The sequence below is a fragment of the Lissotriton helveticus genome, chromosome 9, assembly GCF_964261635.1.
Source record: "Lissotriton helveticus chromosome 9, aLisHel1.1, whole genome shotgun sequence".
Classification (NCBI taxonomy): Eukaryota; Metazoa; Chordata; class Amphibia; order Caudata; family Salamandridae; genus Lissotriton; species Lissotriton helveticus.
Genome location: NC_136070.1, coordinates 911,485,342 through 911,504,316, shown reverse-complemented (window position 1 = coordinate 911,504,316; position 18,975 = coordinate 911,485,342). Strand labels below are relative to the sequence as shown.

Sequence of the window (18,975 nt, the reverse complement as noted above, 5' to 3'; positions counted from 1 at the left end):
CAGAACTGTACATGGCCAGCTTTAGGTAAAGTTGAGCAAAATAGGTTTAATGCTTTCAAACTCAAGACAGCTTTGATAACTGTCTCGGAACGTTTACAGCATACCATATATGTAGTGCGCCACCGCTAGGGCCATAGGCTAATTACCTTAAGTCGGAACCATGCAGAGAGGGAGCCAGGGTAGGAGCCTCCGAAGCAGATCCAGGTGTTCTCTGGGGTCAGGCTGTACTTCTGGGTCACATAGAGATGAAAGGATGCCAGATCGGCCAACCTGAAAGGAATAGACAATGTGGTCAAGGATTTGAGGAAATGGATAATGCCACACCTATAAAATAATGCCAATGATCATCAATGTAAATGAAAAGTTCCCTAGTGAACAACCCAGAGTGGGGTACTAACTAGAGGATGGTTATCTCTTGCCTTTTTTCACCAGGATTCCAGTCAGAAACAATATGTAGCATTCAGGATGATGTGTGCCTAGTGTACGCAAGAGAGACACGAAGTTTTGGACATTAGTGTCGCGAGGAATGGTAAAGCAGTATTCCAGCATGGAGGAGCACGTATTTCGGGTCAGGTAATGGTGGCGCCAGAGGCATCCTTTGTTTTCAAAGTGGTTTTAGGGTGGATGCCTTGGGGTGTTCCCTTACAGTGGAGAGTCGAGGGATGCAAGGCGTATATGGTTCGACTACAGGAGCACATAGGGCTTAAAACCCCAAGAAGGGGCCATTTTGCCCTCTGATCTTTGCCTTCTCAGAGTTGTCCGCATCCTCGGCATTGCCACCCCTCTGGGTGGGTTTCCAAATTCGACAGGTGGACCACTTTTTCCGCAACCACCCTTCCCTTCCTCTTTGTACCTGGCTCTGTTGCCTGGAACGCCTGCCAGTCTGCTACACCCTGCAGCTTCTTTTACATCCCCTTTATAGATGCAAGTACACAGGCCTTTGAGGTACGAGGGGTGAGAATCTAACAAGTTTTACCTTTCTCCTGACTTCGGTGGGATCTGTGATTGTCTTGGATTGTGCCAATGTCACCCCTGTGGTCGGCATAGTCAGGCATCGGATGAGCTGCCACAGGCAAGCATGTTTTTTCCTAGTCAGGGACCCCCACATGGAAAGATCATAGGGAGGCAGGCTGGTGGAAAGTAAGAATTGTGTTGTCCCCCAGGCAGGTGTGGGGAGTAGCCTGTGCTGTGTGCTTGTCACCTTGGGGTTGAGCAAGGAGTGCATATCAATGTGGTTGCTCGCAGTTTCTCCTCAGGACCTGTGGGCTTACACCTGGATAGCAGAGTGGAAGCATGTGCTTTTTGAGGGAAAATTGTATGGCAGAATATTAATAGTAGAACAATGTCAAATGTTTGAATTGCTGTCTGTATAAATTTGCTTCACCTTGAGATCAGCCTGGCACAGCTAAAAATTGTGAACGTTGTCTCACCATTAACTCGTTTGAGTGCGGCCGAATAACAGTTGAATGAATATTTTTCTTTTTCCATCCATCGTTTTGAGACAAGTCGAAGTTGGTAGCTTAATCTCTGTAGAGTTCATTTTTTTACCAGACACATAGCTATATTAATGAATAATATATACATTCATATTTTACTCTAAAGTAGGGAAGTCCGATTTTCACACCAATAGCGGTATTATTTGTTAAGCCGCCAAATGGAAGAGCAGCTTTATTTTGCTTCGGCACGTATTCTGGGTATGCTATATAAGTGCACCCTGGTTGGTTCTGGCTATGCATGTAAATGCCTCCCCCTCCCCCAAAAAAAGAAAAGAAAAAAAAACAGATGTTGCCCCTAGGATCTACAACTAGTACTTGTCCTCCACCTAACCTTTGGGAATAGCGGCTACACCCTCTATTGGAATGTAGCTTTTACTGAACTGAAATGAGCTCGTCTCGCCATCATATCATAAATGTGAAGTGATATCAGAGTTGTACCCGGGTCGGGAGTACTCAATGGACAATTCTTATGGAACTAACAATGCCCATTTACCAAGCTAGCTGAGTACTACAACAAATAGATTTTAGTATGGATACTAATTAGGAGAGGACCATAAGATTGGATACTTTTCGCCTTTTTGGATTCAAAATGAAGGGATGAAAGAGTGAGACCCTTACATGCTTTTATCTTGGCTCTGACAGAGTAGAGGTTTCATACTAGATGCTATTCCCAACCACTCACCTGCAAATTTGTTATGGGTGGTTCTGAAGAAGGTGGTATGATAGGTTAGTATGTATGTGTGGTTCAAGTTGGGGGATATAAAATCAAATGTATTCACAGATTTCTTTTTTTTTAAATGAAGTAAAACAAATGCAATGCTTATCTTTATTAACAAAAAACATTGTGGCACATTGGAAATATTGTTAAAAAAAAAGTACATTTGTATTTTATTTGTTTTGTACTATGACACGACTGGAAAGAAATGAAAAAATATGAATAATTTAATAAAAAGAGAAATAATATCATGAATGAGGGTGTATTATGTTAAAATTGCATTAAGGACAGCCCCACAGAGCTTTAGTAAGCCTACATCAAAGAAATATAGGTCACATGGGAGTATTTGTAGTATTGCTGGCGATTCTTCTGCCTTTCTACCAGACCTGAAAGTAGTGTTGCAGGGGGGGCCCTTATATATTCAACATGTATGTAAATGCCTCCATGAAGATTGGGTGCAATCGCCGACACTCACTCTGTGCTCAACCTTTACAAAACCATGTGAATCTACTGTTTCTTTTGGAATTTAGAACTTCAGTGCTGGTGGATTTGTTTTGTTAGCAGTGTTGGCTTGCTCCAGTGGTTGTAAACATAGGTGCGTGGATTTGAGGACTTTACAATACCCCTGCAAAGAGTCAGCATGCAAGTCATTTAGCCAATTTTCGGAGTCCTTCATTTTATTCTCGCAATAATAATTGACATGCTCTTACCAATCAAGTTTATTATTTACTCTGGTTAGTGGGTACATTAAGCAGGATAAATCTGTGGAAAATAATTGATATCAAGCAGCTCCCATCATGCATCTGTTTTTGGGAGCTGCTCCCGTATTTGATCACTCCCAAGCAAAACATAATAAAGACATTTGGCTCTTAGTCAACATGGTCTCATACCTGCGTCTTGCGGAAATGAGGGAAGGCGGCTCTGAAATATTCACCCAGGACCCCAAGGCCCCAAGCAAATAAGGAATATCTTTACCTCTGCGGCTGCACAGAACTATGCACGTGGTGCAGAGGCAAAGAAGCTTGTCAGACGGTACACTAGCAGTATGTCACAAAAGTGTGGTGCACGGTCAGTGGACCCCTGATGGCATAACTCTGGAGGGGGGTAAGGGGGCCCTTTGGACACCTCAGACATCCTCTTGCAGGTGGGTGCCATCAGTCTCTGTAACCGCCTGCAAGGGGATATCTCTCCCCTCTTAAAATTGCAAGCGGGTTTCCACCAGCACAGTGAACCACGGTGTCGCTTTGAAGCAGACACTCCATATTTCACTTGAATGCGCTGTCCCTAGGGCAACTCGAGTTTGCGGCTGCCCTTAGGGTAACGCATTCAACAAAATTGTGCACAATTTCCCTGTTTGCGCACGGCGCAACTGTTTGAAGGTGCACTGTGGTGTAAACAGGGAAAGTGTGTCCTATATGTAATAGGGCCCCAGAGGTTTTAAACCCAGTAGTGCGAGGGAAAGGCTGTGCATAATAGGATAATTTATTTGTTAAGTTCTTGATAACGAAAAATTGCCAAACTGGGCAACAATTAGCCCTGTAGAATTAAGTATACCTATCACAAGTATTTCTGTTTTTGGATTAATCAGAGCTTGTAAAACGTTAAATCCAAAATGACCTGATGAGTATTCTGGCAATTTACTTACAGAAAATGTGCTGTCGTGGACTGAAATTTTAACTCACTTTTTCAAGGAATAATAAGTACTTACGCTATTCCTGAAGAAAGACTAGGCGCAATGCTAGATGGATTATCAATTTTGTTAGAATGAATGCCCACAAGCAAGATGGTTTGCTAAAATTATATTAAACCAAGCTTTATTTTAGGGAGAGGATAAAAAGGTTTTCAACCCAACACAAAATGCATTTCGCCAGGGAACGTCCATGACACCAGCGATAAGTGTAACTTTCAACTGAATTAAATAGGTGATTTTGTTTTTTAGTTGCTGAAATCAGGGTTTCTTCTCACGAAAAATAAAATATCAAAAACTCAATAAGGCTGCTTTTAGCAGCACCGTAGTGGTTTGGACAATGTAATTACCTTGATGGTAATTGTATTATGGTAATTAGTCTGCCTGTATTCTTGCAATCAAAGAGGTACGTAATATGCAGACCCTCCAGGATATCGCGATTTCGCGGTTTGCGGCGATTTCGCGGTTTGCCGCGAAATCGGCACATTTGTAAAAATGACGCGATTTTTACTAAAGTGCCCGCGAAATCGGCACTTTTGTAGAAATCGCGCGGCATTTTTACAAAAGCCGATATACTGGGGGGTCTGATTAGTGCGTGTTTCTCCCTCCACATTCCTGCAGGTACGTACCCTCAACATCTGATCTGTACAGACCTTCTCCGACCTCCAGGACGTTTCTTGCAGCTTCTTGTAGACGGAGCCCAATATCCATCAGACACAAGAAAATTTCTCGAGTCTGTCACGAGAAAAGCAGGGCCATCAATTTGCAGTGCTCTGGCTTGTGTCAGCCGAGGGGAAGCAGTTTTATTTGCACGGCCGTGCGGGCCCATGAGCTCACATGGGCAGCGGTTGTCTGAAGCCCCCTCTGCAGGTTATAGAGTGACCTTGCGGCTTCCCCATGACACATCTGCAAACACAGTATCCGTCCCAGAACCAGCAAGGTAAAGTGCAATATCACAGCGCCTAGCGCTCCGAAGGAACCACGAGGTGAGCTGTATAGAATTCTCCCCACAACCATTTCCCCATCACTGGAGCAGTACGAGCCTTCGATTGCATATCAAGAAAGCTTTCTTCAAGAGAATTATGGCACGTGGATGGCAGCCAGGGCCCAGTGCAGATGTAGAAGAGAGAGGCTAACTTGATATGTTGTTCACGTGCAGGAGGTGGAAAAAGCAATATCGGAGGTCGGTGCCACTGGGTCTCAAAGCTGTGCAGTGACACACAGATATGTGCCCGATCTTAAACTTAGAAATGCAGACTTTATCACCTAACACCACTCATGTTCAGCAATGAACGTCTTTGGATATATCACCAAAAGGCAACATTGTCTTTTAACTGTCAACAACGGAGAGATTTTGCTCGACATTACCGAATTCTATTTCTAAAACCTTGTTATAATAAAATAAGATGTGCGACTTTCAAATATTTAAGTATTGCAGTTATTTCAAATATTTAGTTAACTGAATGCACTTGTGTCAAACCTGTTGATTTTAAATTGCTGTCTCGAATATTCCTGCCAAACTCTTTCTTGTCCAGGTCCTTACGTAGATTATGTGTAACCTACATCCAGAAATCGGCTCCTCGGTGCTTATCAAAACTAACAACCTTCTCAAATCCTTTCTAAAGGCTTCAATATTCTGCAAGAGTATCATCTCTTTCTAAAGAGGGCAATCCTTGAAGTTCCAGCAGCCAATGTGTACCTTCTTTTACCCTGAGCATATCCGGTTGTGCCGCACAAGACCGGCCATGTCCGCTCGCAATCTTACTCCTTTCTTGTAAATTCACACTGTGGATGAAGATTGTAGGTTGGCTGGAAGGACTCTGGCAGCTGGCTTCATGCAGGCGTATTTCCACCTAACTTAGAAATTGGCCTAGAGCGCCCTCTGCTCTTTGGCTCCCAAACACCCATCACACTTGACGGTACACCACAGCAAAGTTAGAGGAGCTGAATTAGTTGCCACCCACAACATCTTGCAATCCTAAAAAGCCTTCCACAGTGGGTGGGTGTATAGTATCTTTGCGCTATAGTCAAAGCATTTTCAGTTTAGGAAATGGTGTGATTCAAGGTGATGGAACCACCTGCAGAATGTGTTAAGGGGTCCTGAGACTTCCATATGTTGCATGTATTCACAGTTTTGGGGGTGAATGGGGGCACCTAAAGGTTGGGGTGCACCCTGCACCACAGTGGCTTTAGGACACTGTGTTACGCCTCTGAGTTCCGTTTTGAGTCATTGCATTATATCACTGTGCATTAATGAAATATTATATCACGGCACCTAGCTACAGGGAGGTCCCGACCACGCAGATTGCCTATCCAGTGCATTGACCAGATCAGTTGCCCGACCAGGTAGAACACTTCCATATTAGGCACCCACATTGCTCCAAATTAAAGGGGAAGCATCACCTTATTTATTGCCATTATTTTGCATTTGACCTCCTCCAAATCAAGTCGAACAACAAACTACTGGGTTCCTTGAAAAATGCTACTTTTCAAATCACTGGTCTGGCCTCAAAGAAGTACAGCAGCAAAGGAAATAATATCATTTTAATAACTGTGACTCTGCATTTGGGAGAGACTGATCATTTACTTCAAAAGGACACTGAGGACCTCACAGTGTGTCTACATTGTAAATAAACCAAATATACATAGCTTCATGTTGTTAAATAACAAATAACTAAACAATCTCAGATATCTGTGTTTGTTGTAGGAAAAATGGCCACATAAAATGCCGCAAAATTGCCGCTAAATTTCCATATTTGTGCCGCTAAATTTCCATTTTTGTGCCACTAAATTTGCTAATCCATGCCGCTATATCCTGGGGGGTCTGAATAAGGCACGACAATGAAAAACAACTTAACATTCAATTTAGACTCTCTTGATCTCACCGAATCTTGCTGGGAATAAGACTATTGTGTCACATCATAGAGCTGAAAGATATTTTTCTAAGAGGTCAGACCTCCTGTTTCCACAGGGAAAGTTGCTTCGGGCCCACTGCGACATTAGAACTTCAATCTCATATTTTAACACCAATCAGACACTTAACTCATCCTAGTTTGTCACGTGGTCTTTGATGTTTGGCACTGAGCGATGGCCCCAACATCTCACTTCCTTTAGGCCATTTGCATGACTTCAGGAGTGCAGAGTATGACATATTCAGGAAACTACTAGATTGCTCAGTCTGTTTAAACAGAAAATAGTGACAGAGGACTTCTAGGGTCTCCCAAAATATACTTTTGGGCATGAGGCTCAGCCCCTAGCCAAAGTACCAATCTTTTAGGATAAATATGGATCATTGTTTTGCAGAGCAACATCTCCCTGGTGGATTGTTCATGGTTGCTTATTTAGGCCTCTCCTTGCCTATTGGGAACACCAATCCATCAAGAAGATGAGCTGGACTTAGACATTATTTTTATGTGCATACCTGGGCAAGTTAGGCAGACAAATGCCTTGTTGAAATTCCCTTTCCTTCAAAAAAATCAGGATCCTACTTTTACTGAAAAAGTGTAGAACTATCTTTCAACTGAAGAACATTGAATGATGGTTTTCAACCCTTTTAGCATGACTGTCTGATTTCCCAAAAGTGTCATTGCTCCTTCTCCTGACAGGATTAGATTGATTAAGGCATCAATTACTGAATCATCGGCCACTGTTCGGAATGTAGGTGTCAAGAACACATAGGAAACTGAAGGGAACATGGCTGGAAAACACCAGGGTGGTATCTCCATGAGCACTTACAACAATTACAGGAACCCTTTCATTAGTGACATTGAAAAGAAAAACTACCCACTAATGATACTGGCCAAGCAGGAAGTTTAATATTGTTGTTGACTCGCATTTTTAATAGTGCTCAAAGTCTTGTATCTCCTTTCCGGGAATTCATGCAAAGTAAAAGAAGGTTCTAGTGAACGTTGGGTGGGTGGTTGGAGAATATTTGAGATTTGGGGGAAAGACTTTTTTTTTTTAAAATAAAAAAAATTAAGAGTTCCACTCTAAAGACATAATCCAGATATTAATTTTTAGAGTCATTTTTTATGTGAAATATTATATGCTCTAAATTGTAAAAGGATTATCACAGGAATTTCATTATGACCGCTCCAAAGCTTTAAAGTTTTACAGAAAAGTATTTTGCACAAAATTAATTATTAAAATAACTCTGTTTTTACAGTTAAATGTATGTACAATATCTATTTGATTTAAAGTGTCAAGCTTTTCAAAGAATCTGTCAACCAAGTCAGAATTTGAAACTGCATGCTGTGCTCCGCCAAGCTTTCTCAAAATCTAAAGTCATCGAAGTATACATTTCCTCAGTTACTCATCTTTTCAGAACATTGCATAGCGTCAGCAGCAAGCTAAAACTTTACGCTTCCTAGGCATGCAAAGCCCACGCGATCCGATTGCAAGCCGCTCTGTCAGATTAGGAGAATTGACGCGAGTCGCTGCCATACTCACGCCTGTTGGCTGGAGAGGAATCGAAGGTTGTCGAGTACCAGTCCATCCGGGTTGATGCTGGCGCCATAAAACCGATGCTCCAGGGCCACCAGCAGTGCTCCGTGCTTCTGTGCCAGCTCTACGTGCTCCCCTGAAATTAACGAGCAGATTTAACCTTTCAAAGTCCCCAGCTGGGATTCACTGTAGCTAACTAGATGATGCACCTCTGTTAAATGCAACCATCCATTTATCACACGCGTCAATGAATACACCGTTTAACTGCTCCCTTTACTGATTGGCTGTGAACAGGCAGGTTGCTTCACTGTGAAAAAATACCCTGACATTTTGCCTTCCTTTGAATTCGTCTGCTCTCGTCATTGCTTGGAGTCGTGTTCTTTGTGAGTCACTCAAACAGAATTTCATTAGAAACTTTAGATCTACATATTAATACATTTATTAAACATTTGTAGTGTTATTTGTATATATGTGCCATGTTACTATTTCAGTGAAATATAATTCGGTAGAAGACAGAATAGAAAACATGTCAGTGGAAGAGTAGCAAATATTAACGTGTGTCCCTTCCCTCTAAATTCACTATATATAAATTACCAGTCTGAGTTTAAGCAGATCAAAGCTTTTATTTCAGTTCATAACAGATGATACAGTTCCCTCCAAAAGGGTTCCATGCCTAAAATGTTACCCGAGTTTGAGGGGACAGATGCATCTCTCATTCTATGCAGAAATTAGGTCCAATCTTTGTGAGGCTGACAAAGCATTCTGCTGCCTAATATAGCTTAAGAAAAAAGTGCTTGCCATCATATTTTAGGAAGAGGAAAAAAAGAATAAGTACTGTTAGTAGTGACAGCCACTGGAATCGCAAATTAGGCCCCAAGTAGCATTGCCTATTTTGCATAAGGTGGTGTCTAGCTCCAAGCTCCACTCTGTCTTAGGCTCAAGCTTCTATGCACACATGGGTAATAAACCTGCTTGCCCCTTTCCGAGCCGTAACTAAACTAGTTCTCTTTATCTTATTCAAGCTTAAAAGGTCCGAGCAATCACTCTAAACTGATGGTTTGAGAGACAGGCGACCCAGAAGCATTGAACACAAATCTGCAGAATTGTTTAAAATCAGATTTCTCGTTCTCATTTTTAAAGGCAGTGCACTACTCGGTTCTAACAATTATGATACTCGTGAACAGGAGTTTAAGGCACTCCTCCATGTAGAGTGTGGAAGCTCTCTACCTTCCCCACTGCTGCTAGTTTGGGTTCCCCTATTTTTTAGTGTTTTTCTAGACTAAGGACCTGGCTTTTGTGCTGCCAGCTGTGCTGCCTCAAAGCAAATAAACTGTATTCGATACATTTTGTTGATATACGAACGCATGCAACAATTTCGTGATGTTTAACGCGGTAGTCATAAGTCACACAACAGAAGTTTGAGTGCTAAAGGGAATATATGTATTCGCAAAAGTAGGGACACATACTAGTAACGGGGAGAAGTAACATATTAAGTCTGGTGGGAATTTCTACCATGATGTGACACAATAACGGCTATGTTAGCAACATATCAAGTTTGTTTTAAGATAATATATGTCCCATTTTAAATTGTACATTAATGCATCAGCCTGATGATTACTTAGTTGCAAATGTTAATACTAGTTGTTTGAATTTGTTATTTCAGTGACCCCTGATGAAGGGCACCAGTTGCCCGAAATGCATTGGGTACTACAATAAATTTCACTGCCCAGATGAAACTGCTTTACTCGTGTTTTGTGCAAGAGGTTCGGATGGCCCAGCCTTAACACGTGAAGTTTTGAAAAATGGCAAATCCACTCCGCGTGTGGAGAGCAAATGGTTAAGAAACTGCTAAAAGTGTGCATAAATTGGATTATATAGTGAATACCTGGATTTATCTTGAACAGTTCGATTATTGCCTGTTCTAGGCACACCCAAGTTGTGCGTTTGGCCGGGGCGTCTAACGCCCCGATTTCGTGATTGTCAGTTACCCAGGTGCAGTGAGGGCATGGCACCTAGCCAAGCTGCACGCAAACAGAGGATGATTGTTGAGGTTTGGAAAACGAGAGTAAAAAGAAGGTGTGCATCCCTAACTCTATATTTTCTTATTGAACATTTTTCCCTCCAAGGGGTAGCACCCGTGAAGAGAAAGTTAAATAAATAAAGACATTGAACATTGCGATCCCACACGGCAGGCGTTACATCGTGGTTCATCACAGTAGGCAGAAGTGGAATATTACGAACTCTTAACAAAATGTTTCTATACATGATGGACAACATACTGACTTTGCAAGAAGACACAACGATTATTTTTATTTGACGAAGAACTAAAGATGTGGAAAACAGTTAAAACAATTTTGATTATTGCCTTGGATTATGGGAAACGTAGTCTTTTATATGTTATGCACTCAGTTTGACTATATTGACGGTTAATGAGAAATCACATGCACTAATGTGGGAGGAGTATAGGTGTTTAAATAGCGGGAAGGAAGAGTGAGGGAACACACACCGGTCAGTTAAATAACTGAGAGGGAAATCCCGTGACGGCAATGGCAGGTACGAAAATGAGCTGGTTACCTTGATTATATTACATGAGTTTGGCGTTAGCAGTGATAAGCAGGATGAAAGAGCAGTACGATTGAGGGTTTTCATTTAAATTAGTTGCGGTGGGATTGTGGTACGATCGAGAGTTTAAACTACCGGCAGTGTGATTGCAGTACGATCGAGGGTTTAAACTACCTGCGGTGTGAATGCGGAAAGGAGGGAGGCAGAGGGGTTTGTAAGCTGGATAATAAATGCAAGGACGTGAGAGTGTAACGGAGGTTTCAGGGGAACTTGGTAGGATGTGTGAATGCTGATAGATAGGGTGCAATCGGGTAATATAAAAGAGACTCAGAGGAGCATTTTCAGTGTTTAAACTTAAATATGAGCAGCAGAAAGTACGTGCCTAAACGAACGCATGCAACAATTTCGTGATGTTTAACGCGGTAGTCATAAGTCACACAACAGAAGTTTGAGTGCTAAAGGGAATATATGTATTCGCAAAAGTAGGGACACATACTAGTAACGGGGAGAAGTAACATATTAAGTGTGGTGGGAATTTCTACCATGATGTGACACAATAACGGCTATGTTAGCAACATATCAAGTTTGTTTTAAGATAATATATGTCCCATTTTAAATTGTACATTAATGCATCAGCCTGATGATTACTTAGTTGCAAATGTTAATACTAGTTGATTGAATTCAGTGACCCCTGATGAAGGGCACCAGTTGCCCGAAATGCATTGGGTACTACAATAAATTTCACTGCCCAGATGAAACTGCTTTACTCGTGTTTTGTGCAAGAGGTTCGGATGGCCCAGCCTTAACACGTGAAGTTTTGAAAAATGGCAAATCCACTCCGCGTGTGGAGAGAAAATGGTTAAGAAACTGCTAAAAGTGTGCATAAATTGGATTATACTGTGAATACCTGGATTTATCTTGAACAGTTCGATTATTGCCTGTTCTAGGCACACCCAAGTTGTGCGTTTGGCCGGGGCGTCTAACGCCCCGATTTCGTGAGGCACAGGTTAGAGGCAGAAACGTGTTGATGAATGAGGTAGATTGACAGGAGGATAGTAGGGGCATATGGCCATAAAATATTATTTTTTCCATCTTGTAAACGTTGGGGAACAATAAAAAATTCTTGACCCACCACAAGACACTTTAAATCTAGTAGAGATCATTACAAAAGGAAGGACAGAATTTGGTATAGCTCATTTAGGGAGGGAAATAAAAGAGCCTTTGATAAATCAGATCATTTTGTGAGTGAGACTTTGAACTATTTATAGAAAAAGACCACATGCTAATAACTTATACAAATAAGTGAAAAATGTAACCCCTGTGTGTAAATGCAGTCTGGAACGACAACTCTATATCCTTAGCAAACATTATAAGCCTCTCTCTCCACCCTAAACGTTAGAAAACAAGCATAATTGTTCAATTTTACATTTTATTATACTTGTTATGGCCATAACATTTTTAAAACCATTCTTAACTCTCCTTCACTACAACCTCACTCTCATATAAAGTGCCACACTCTTGCTAGACTAGACATCCATTTGGACCTTCATCTGCAAAAAGAACTTCAAGGCTCATGTGTGTTGACTGTTCCCATGCTGAATGCCCTAGTTGTATGTTATGATGTCCTCCCTTTCCAGAACAGCAGGTACTGCCTTATGCAGGTATCCAGCAAACAACAGAGCTCCAGATTTTGAGGTCATTTCCTCTTTGACACTCCATCAACTAACTTCTTCCCATTATGCATCAGGCCCAAAACATCACACAATTTGAAATGCTTGGAAAACATGTCTTTTTGTAAAAATCTGATACGTAAATAATTCTCAGTAGAAAATGACTTATATTGAAAGGCAGCTGCACATCTCTTATATCAGTCTTTAGCATTTTCATTTTGACTGACGGTCACGTGCCAACACAGTATCTGCTCTATGTAAATGTGCTGCAACAACTTACCAACCATCACTGCAAACTCCGACAGCGAACTCTCGCCGCCGATGTAAAGGAATACGGGTCCGTCTTTGCGTTGCCAGTACTCCTCATTGATCCAGTATCTCTGCATAGGAGATAATCCAAACAGGAATTACAAAATGTGAATGGGGGGTTTGGAATAATGGGTGGACAGACAGATATGGGGCAATAGTGAGGGACACTGAAAAACACTGAAATATACATGTGTAGCCATTTTACACCCTATGACGAAACTATGAAATAGACTTAACTACAGCTGGTCACAACAGGTCATTACTTGCTTGTGGATGGATGGTCATTCTCTTACTGATGAGTCTGCTCCCACGCCATCTCGCTTGCAGTCAAAAAAGACAGAAGTGAAAGTCCGCTCTGTACTCAATCCTCGCAAGCCATGGCTATGTGGACTATGATAACAGCTAGAACCCGGGTGAATCTCGAGAGGAGCAGTAAAACCAGACTACTGCACGTATCGGAGAAGTACATTTTCTTTATTCTGTGGGGACCTACCTTTGTATCAAATATTTGTATTTCCATGAACACTATCACATGATTGATAGATACAGCGCCTGATGAATGCCCCTACACTTAGTTAAAAGGTATTTTATGGCAGAAACGTGTTGACCCAGTAAACATGGCTAGGGATATACACATTTTTCCCTGCCTCACTCTATTGTTTTTAATCCTGTCCCTAACAGACCAGAATAAAGGTTACAGTCTGATTAGGTGTCAGTTTTAACCTCACTTCCTTCACGCTGTTACACTCTCCTTATCCCACCCACACATTTTATTTACATAGGGTACGACATAAAACATTCAAGAGCTCCTTCTATTTTAGGAGTTGCAGCCCACACCATTACTATCGTCGTGGTGTGAGGAGGACCCCTATGATGAAGCATGACACATTATGGTGGGTGGGGGGTTTTGTCCTCAGAAAGAAAACTTTTTTCATTTGTCAAAAACATTGATTACTAGCTGAACCCTCAGAGCTTAATCCACTGTTTTACACCCAGGTATTGTTGTGTGTGTACTAATTATTTGGGAACCTGTACCCGAAGGTTTTTAACCCCCCCTGCCCCTTTTGTGTGTTAATCCACTTTTACAGACTTATTGTATTAGTCTCTTCACATTGGAATGTGTAACTTTTATTGAATCACAACCCTAAATGATCAGAGCAGGCATAATGCAACCTAGGCAGCCTTTTCAAGATATTCTATACCCACCAAGATTACCTACCATTAATACGGAATTGTTCAACATTCCATGGCTATAGTTCCCACCCACTACAAAAATCATACAGTTCCTGCCAGGAGAAACAGGGTCAAGACTGATTTGCATATGGCTGGGTCTGAACTGGAGTGACGAAGTGAGCTAAAGAATGATGATGGATCCAATTCAGATCTAACAGTAACTGGGGGTGAGTGTCTGAAACCTTTCCGACCTCCGTATGTCGTCTCCTTGTGTTTGCTTTGCGTAGTAGAGGAAGAAAGCTATGACCTACCGCAGTGCACTACACACCACCACAATCAATCTGCAATGCCCAGAAGTTCAACATATTACCATTAGGTGGAGTATACGAGGACAGAGGGAAGGGTGTGTTGCAAAACTCAAGAAGGAGTAAGGCAGCCTCACCTGGTTGTATGTAGCATTGTTTCGGCGGTTGAAGTGGTCCAGTGGCTGCCTGATGTAGCCCTCGACAGGCTCGTTCACTGGCAGTGCCATCTGTCCTCTGTGAAATTTCCTCCTATAGTAAACCTCTTTCATAGACTGAATCTCCCGGTACTGCAAGACCTTCTCCCTAATTAGGTGGAAATTCCTTGCTGTGGATGGAGAACATTCCGTCATTGAGCATTATGTAGTAAAGGATGACAGGCAGCTGGAGAAAATGTGCTTAATACTGTACAAATAAATCACATTACACACCGTAAACATCAACAGAAGGAATTTCCACCAAAGATCATAAATCCATGAAATTATGAACAATATGTGCCCAAGGAAAGGCAAACATTTGTCCCCTGCAGGAACCAGGATGTGGAAGAGCCTAATGACTGTGGCCCTAGGTTTGCAGCGAGCTCTTATCATCTCCAAATTCATTATCTTGGCAAAGTCGCTAATCTCTTTGTACATCAATTACAAAATGCAACTACAATAGACCACGATTAGAAAAACCTTTGCAAGGCAACCATAGCCATGCTTTATGTATAAAAACAATTGTACTTTTCAAATCGCGGCAATGGACTTTTAGCTGGTTCGAACCATTTGATTAAGTATGATTACACAGTAAAACAGACGCTTAGTACATTTTTTATTTATTTTAATGAGCGCTATACTGTGGAAAAAATCTACAGCTGGATGCTGAAAAGTGGTTTACTGTGGTTAACTGCAAATGCAAATCCAGCTGAATGGAATGGCTCTGGTTTTTCTATAGTTTTTAAATAAATTATATCAATAGATAAATTACATCAGAGCCCAAATATCTGTGGCAAACACCATTACTCTCACAAGCAAAACTCATCAGTTGTACCAGTGGAACTCCGCGTGAATATACAAAAACCTTTTTGCCGGTCTTATGTATGACTGAGTGGATAGTCTTTCCCCCACCTCTACATTCCATTGTATGGTTTACTTGACCAGTTAACTCAAATGATCTTTTAGGAACTGTAGTTAACAGTACTGGGTCCTCGCTATGTCCATTTCTGATATTATGAAATTGCCAACGGCTTCCAGTTGATTGATATAGGCAACTACGGACACAACAAGTCACCACAGCGCATACTTATGCCACGGGGCAATAAACCACAGGTTTCTGAAATGTTGTCTTATCTGAGCACTTAATCAGAAAATGTGTACACTTGTGCAAACACTCAAAAGGGATACCTAAGATGCTTGTGCAGACCTCATGGGAATAGCAATTGTTTCAGTGGCATTCGCTTCCATTGGATATGGTTGACAATAGTTCTCAATCAACCAAACATATTATAGTTTATGGACCATACTACACACAACATTAAATTACTGGTTGACGAAGTCCAGCAGTTGTTTGTGCCGGATCTCATTTAGTTTAAATAAGAAAATATAGAACATATTTATGGTTTAATCGTTTTTATTAATGTAGCATACAGATAAACATTCATAATGGTACTGTAATTCACACTTAAAACTCCTACAGAATAGAAACGCAATCCACAGTAGCACACTACAATGTACAGCCAAACAACAAAGTCAACCAGAACGATGTAGAGAAGCTAAAAAAAATTATATTTTCTTTTACTCCCACCTGAAAAACGTGATCTGTTAACTAAACTTGGTGGCCCTAAAAAAAATACTCTCGGGGGAGGGCGGCTTCGCAAGAAGTATCATACAAGAGAGTGTAAGGTATTATGAGTTTATCCTGGTCTTATTAACAGCCTCCCATGTTATCTAGTAAGATAAAAAAAACAAAAAGAGAATCCAACAGTGAAAAAGACGTTTACGCAGATCGGAAATGGAGTAAAACGCCCTTCCCTTCTTGCATTAAAGAAGTTCACTATACCTAACAGAGAAGAAATATATTAACAATTTTTGTCTGTGTAAAGTTTATCTGAAGTGCCTTTTAAAATTGAACCAGTCAAAAACTGAAGTCTTCCTCTTAAGAAATTCCTCTTCGTTTAATAGAGAATCCAAATGGGAATGTGGCACTGGGCATTTTTCTCTGATACTTCTAAACTGATCATCTACTCTGGCACTGTCCTTTCTATGACTGACAACACTTCTGAAGTAGTCAAGTCAAGCTCTCATGCCCTTAAAAGCCATCGAGGAATCTTTCCTGATCTTGCCTGGCTAGATCAAGTTCAAGATGTCCTGCATTGGTCAAACAATCACTTCTTCTGAAGTTTCTTTGCTTCACTCTAGAGAAACTGGGTAGAGGACCCTACAACGCAAAGGCTTCCATGCATTGACGTGATTAACCACTCAGCCTGCATAGCAAACCAAATTGCGTAAACTTTCACAAACATTTGAGAACTTACTGGTTTTACAGCTAGATTCATCAAGCTTAATTGCGCTCGCAAAGGGCCAGATTCTGAGAATCTGGCCCTTTGCGAGTGCAATTTTTGCATTTGGGATTCATCATCCCAAATACAAAATTCGTTAATAAAGAATTCGCACATTTGCGAGGAAATGCATTTAAGGAATCTCTATTTGAGATTCCTTAAATGCAATTCATTAACCATTTCTACATTGCGAATTCGCAATTTTTGGTCGCTATTTACCACGAAGTCTGACTTCGTGGTAAATAGCGAAAAAATAGAAAAAAGCACTTTAGTGCATTTTTCTTTATTGCATGTTACACACACACACACACACATGTCCTTTGGACATGTGTGTGCGCAACACCTGTGTAAATTTACATTTATGGGGTGCTACAGGGTGTCCTTTGGACACCCTGGCACCCTTGAAATCGCAATCTTATTTGCGATTAGCTAATTGCTAATCGCAAATAAGGAATATCTCCCCATGCACCATAGGAATGAATGGGGAGTTATTCCTTATTTGCGATTAGCAATTAGCTAATCGCAAATAAGGAATCAGTGGGAATCGCAATAATTATTGCGATTCCTACATGAATCCCGTTTTGCGAGTCTGTAATAGCGATTCCTTATGAATCGCTATTATAGACTCGCAAAACGGATCTTTCATGAATCTAGCTGATAATTTGTATTTCAGCCCTGCAGCAAACATTTATTCTTCCTTCCTCACTAACACCACAGAGCTCTCTGGTTGTTAAAAATACATGCTTAGCAAAACACATCTTGCTACAGCACATCCCTCAGGGCGAACACACTATTTGTGATGCTACTCTATTACATTTTCTGATATACTGTATAGTTCAAATATGTGCCTACCTTTGACGATGAGAGGGATATCTGAAATTGAAGAAACCAACTGATGAGGAATGTAGATTTATAATGGTACTCAGTAAGTAAACAATTTCGCAGACAAGGATTTTCAGGGCAGACGGAAGGACCTTGCTTTTGACTTTTAAAAAGCATCACAACAAAGGAAGACCTATTCTTCCTGCTGACATGTGGTCTCATTTTCCCAGATGCAGGTCCAAACTAACAGCAGCATTTTGGACCTTTATCAGGGCACCAGGAGGTAATAAGGCTGAACATTTAGAGATTTGGCACAATCTAACTGGATACCGATCAGATCCCCTAAGGCTATTGAATGAAGTTTGACGTGCACAGATAGGATGGACTGAAGGAAGCTCAACTTTGCAACTGCTTTGATTTGATGAGAAAAAATTTCTGTTCTTAAAATATTACTGCCACTTTGCGGTCAGGGTTGAGAATGTCATTGTAGGACTGGAAAACTGATAGGGTGGCAAAAAAAAGCTTAAGGACTCAGGTTTGTGTGATCAAGAGTAGGAGCTTGGCCCTGCTTTGAATGAGTGGCAGCAGGCCGGAAGCCATACTATCTTTTGTTGTTTCGCGACATAGGGGCAGCTCATATTATTGACTGTAGGCCACCTAGATATGAATATATAGTTAGGTGTTGTTGATAGAGGAATAACATTAGTTGCGGTGTCTTGCATATCCTCAAAGCAGTTGTTGGTCCCCTTTGTGTATAAGTATCAGCAAATATGCCATCTGATAAAGACCCCTGTGACACACGGCCAGCAAGATATACTTCTTCATTAACATTATTAGAATTCTGGACTTGAAGAACTAGGTGGAGACACTACTACCTGTATCTGAGTTGTTACAAAGTTCCATGAGTGCGCCTTAGTTCGTTTGAACACAAGCACACCTTACGAAGTCTAAATAGGCCTCTAAACTAGACTATTGCTCCAGTTCTATGGATGGGACAGCAGCAAATATATGCAATCACATACCCAGTCGGCTTGGGGCTAGAATACATTTCTGATAGCCCACTTCACTATAATGATATACCACTGGCAGATATGTGCTATGCAAATACTGACAGCATAACACATAACATAACATGTGTATCTGTATCTGTAAAGCGCACATTCACCCACAAGGGTATCTTGGTGCTGAATAACAAATGTTTATTGTTACCAAACTCAATGGTACTCATTTTATCGACCTCAGATGGATGAAAGGCTG

At 41.2% G+C, this 18,975-nt stretch overlaps 1 protein-coding gene across 1 annotated transcript in view; it reads right to left on the bottom strand.

Moving 5' to 3' along the window:
* LOC144781987 (thymus-specific serine protease-like) overlaps nucleotides 1-18,975 on the bottom strand; it is a 115,614-nt gene that overhangs the window by 71,880 nt on the left and 24,759 nt on the right. The window contains exons 2-5 of the mRNA XM_078661087.1: nucleotides 14,498-14,685; nucleotides 12,854-12,953; nucleotides 8,348-8,477; nucleotides 147-270 (exon numbers count right to left, since the gene is read on the bottom strand). Of these exons, the coding sequence (XP_078517213.1) occupies nucleotides 147-270; nucleotides 8,348-8,477; nucleotides 12,854-12,953; nucleotides 14,498-14,685 (542 nt within the window). The remainder of the gene's footprint in view (nucleotides 1-146; nucleotides 271-8,347; nucleotides 8,478-12,853; nucleotides 12,954-14,497; nucleotides 14,686-18,975) is intronic.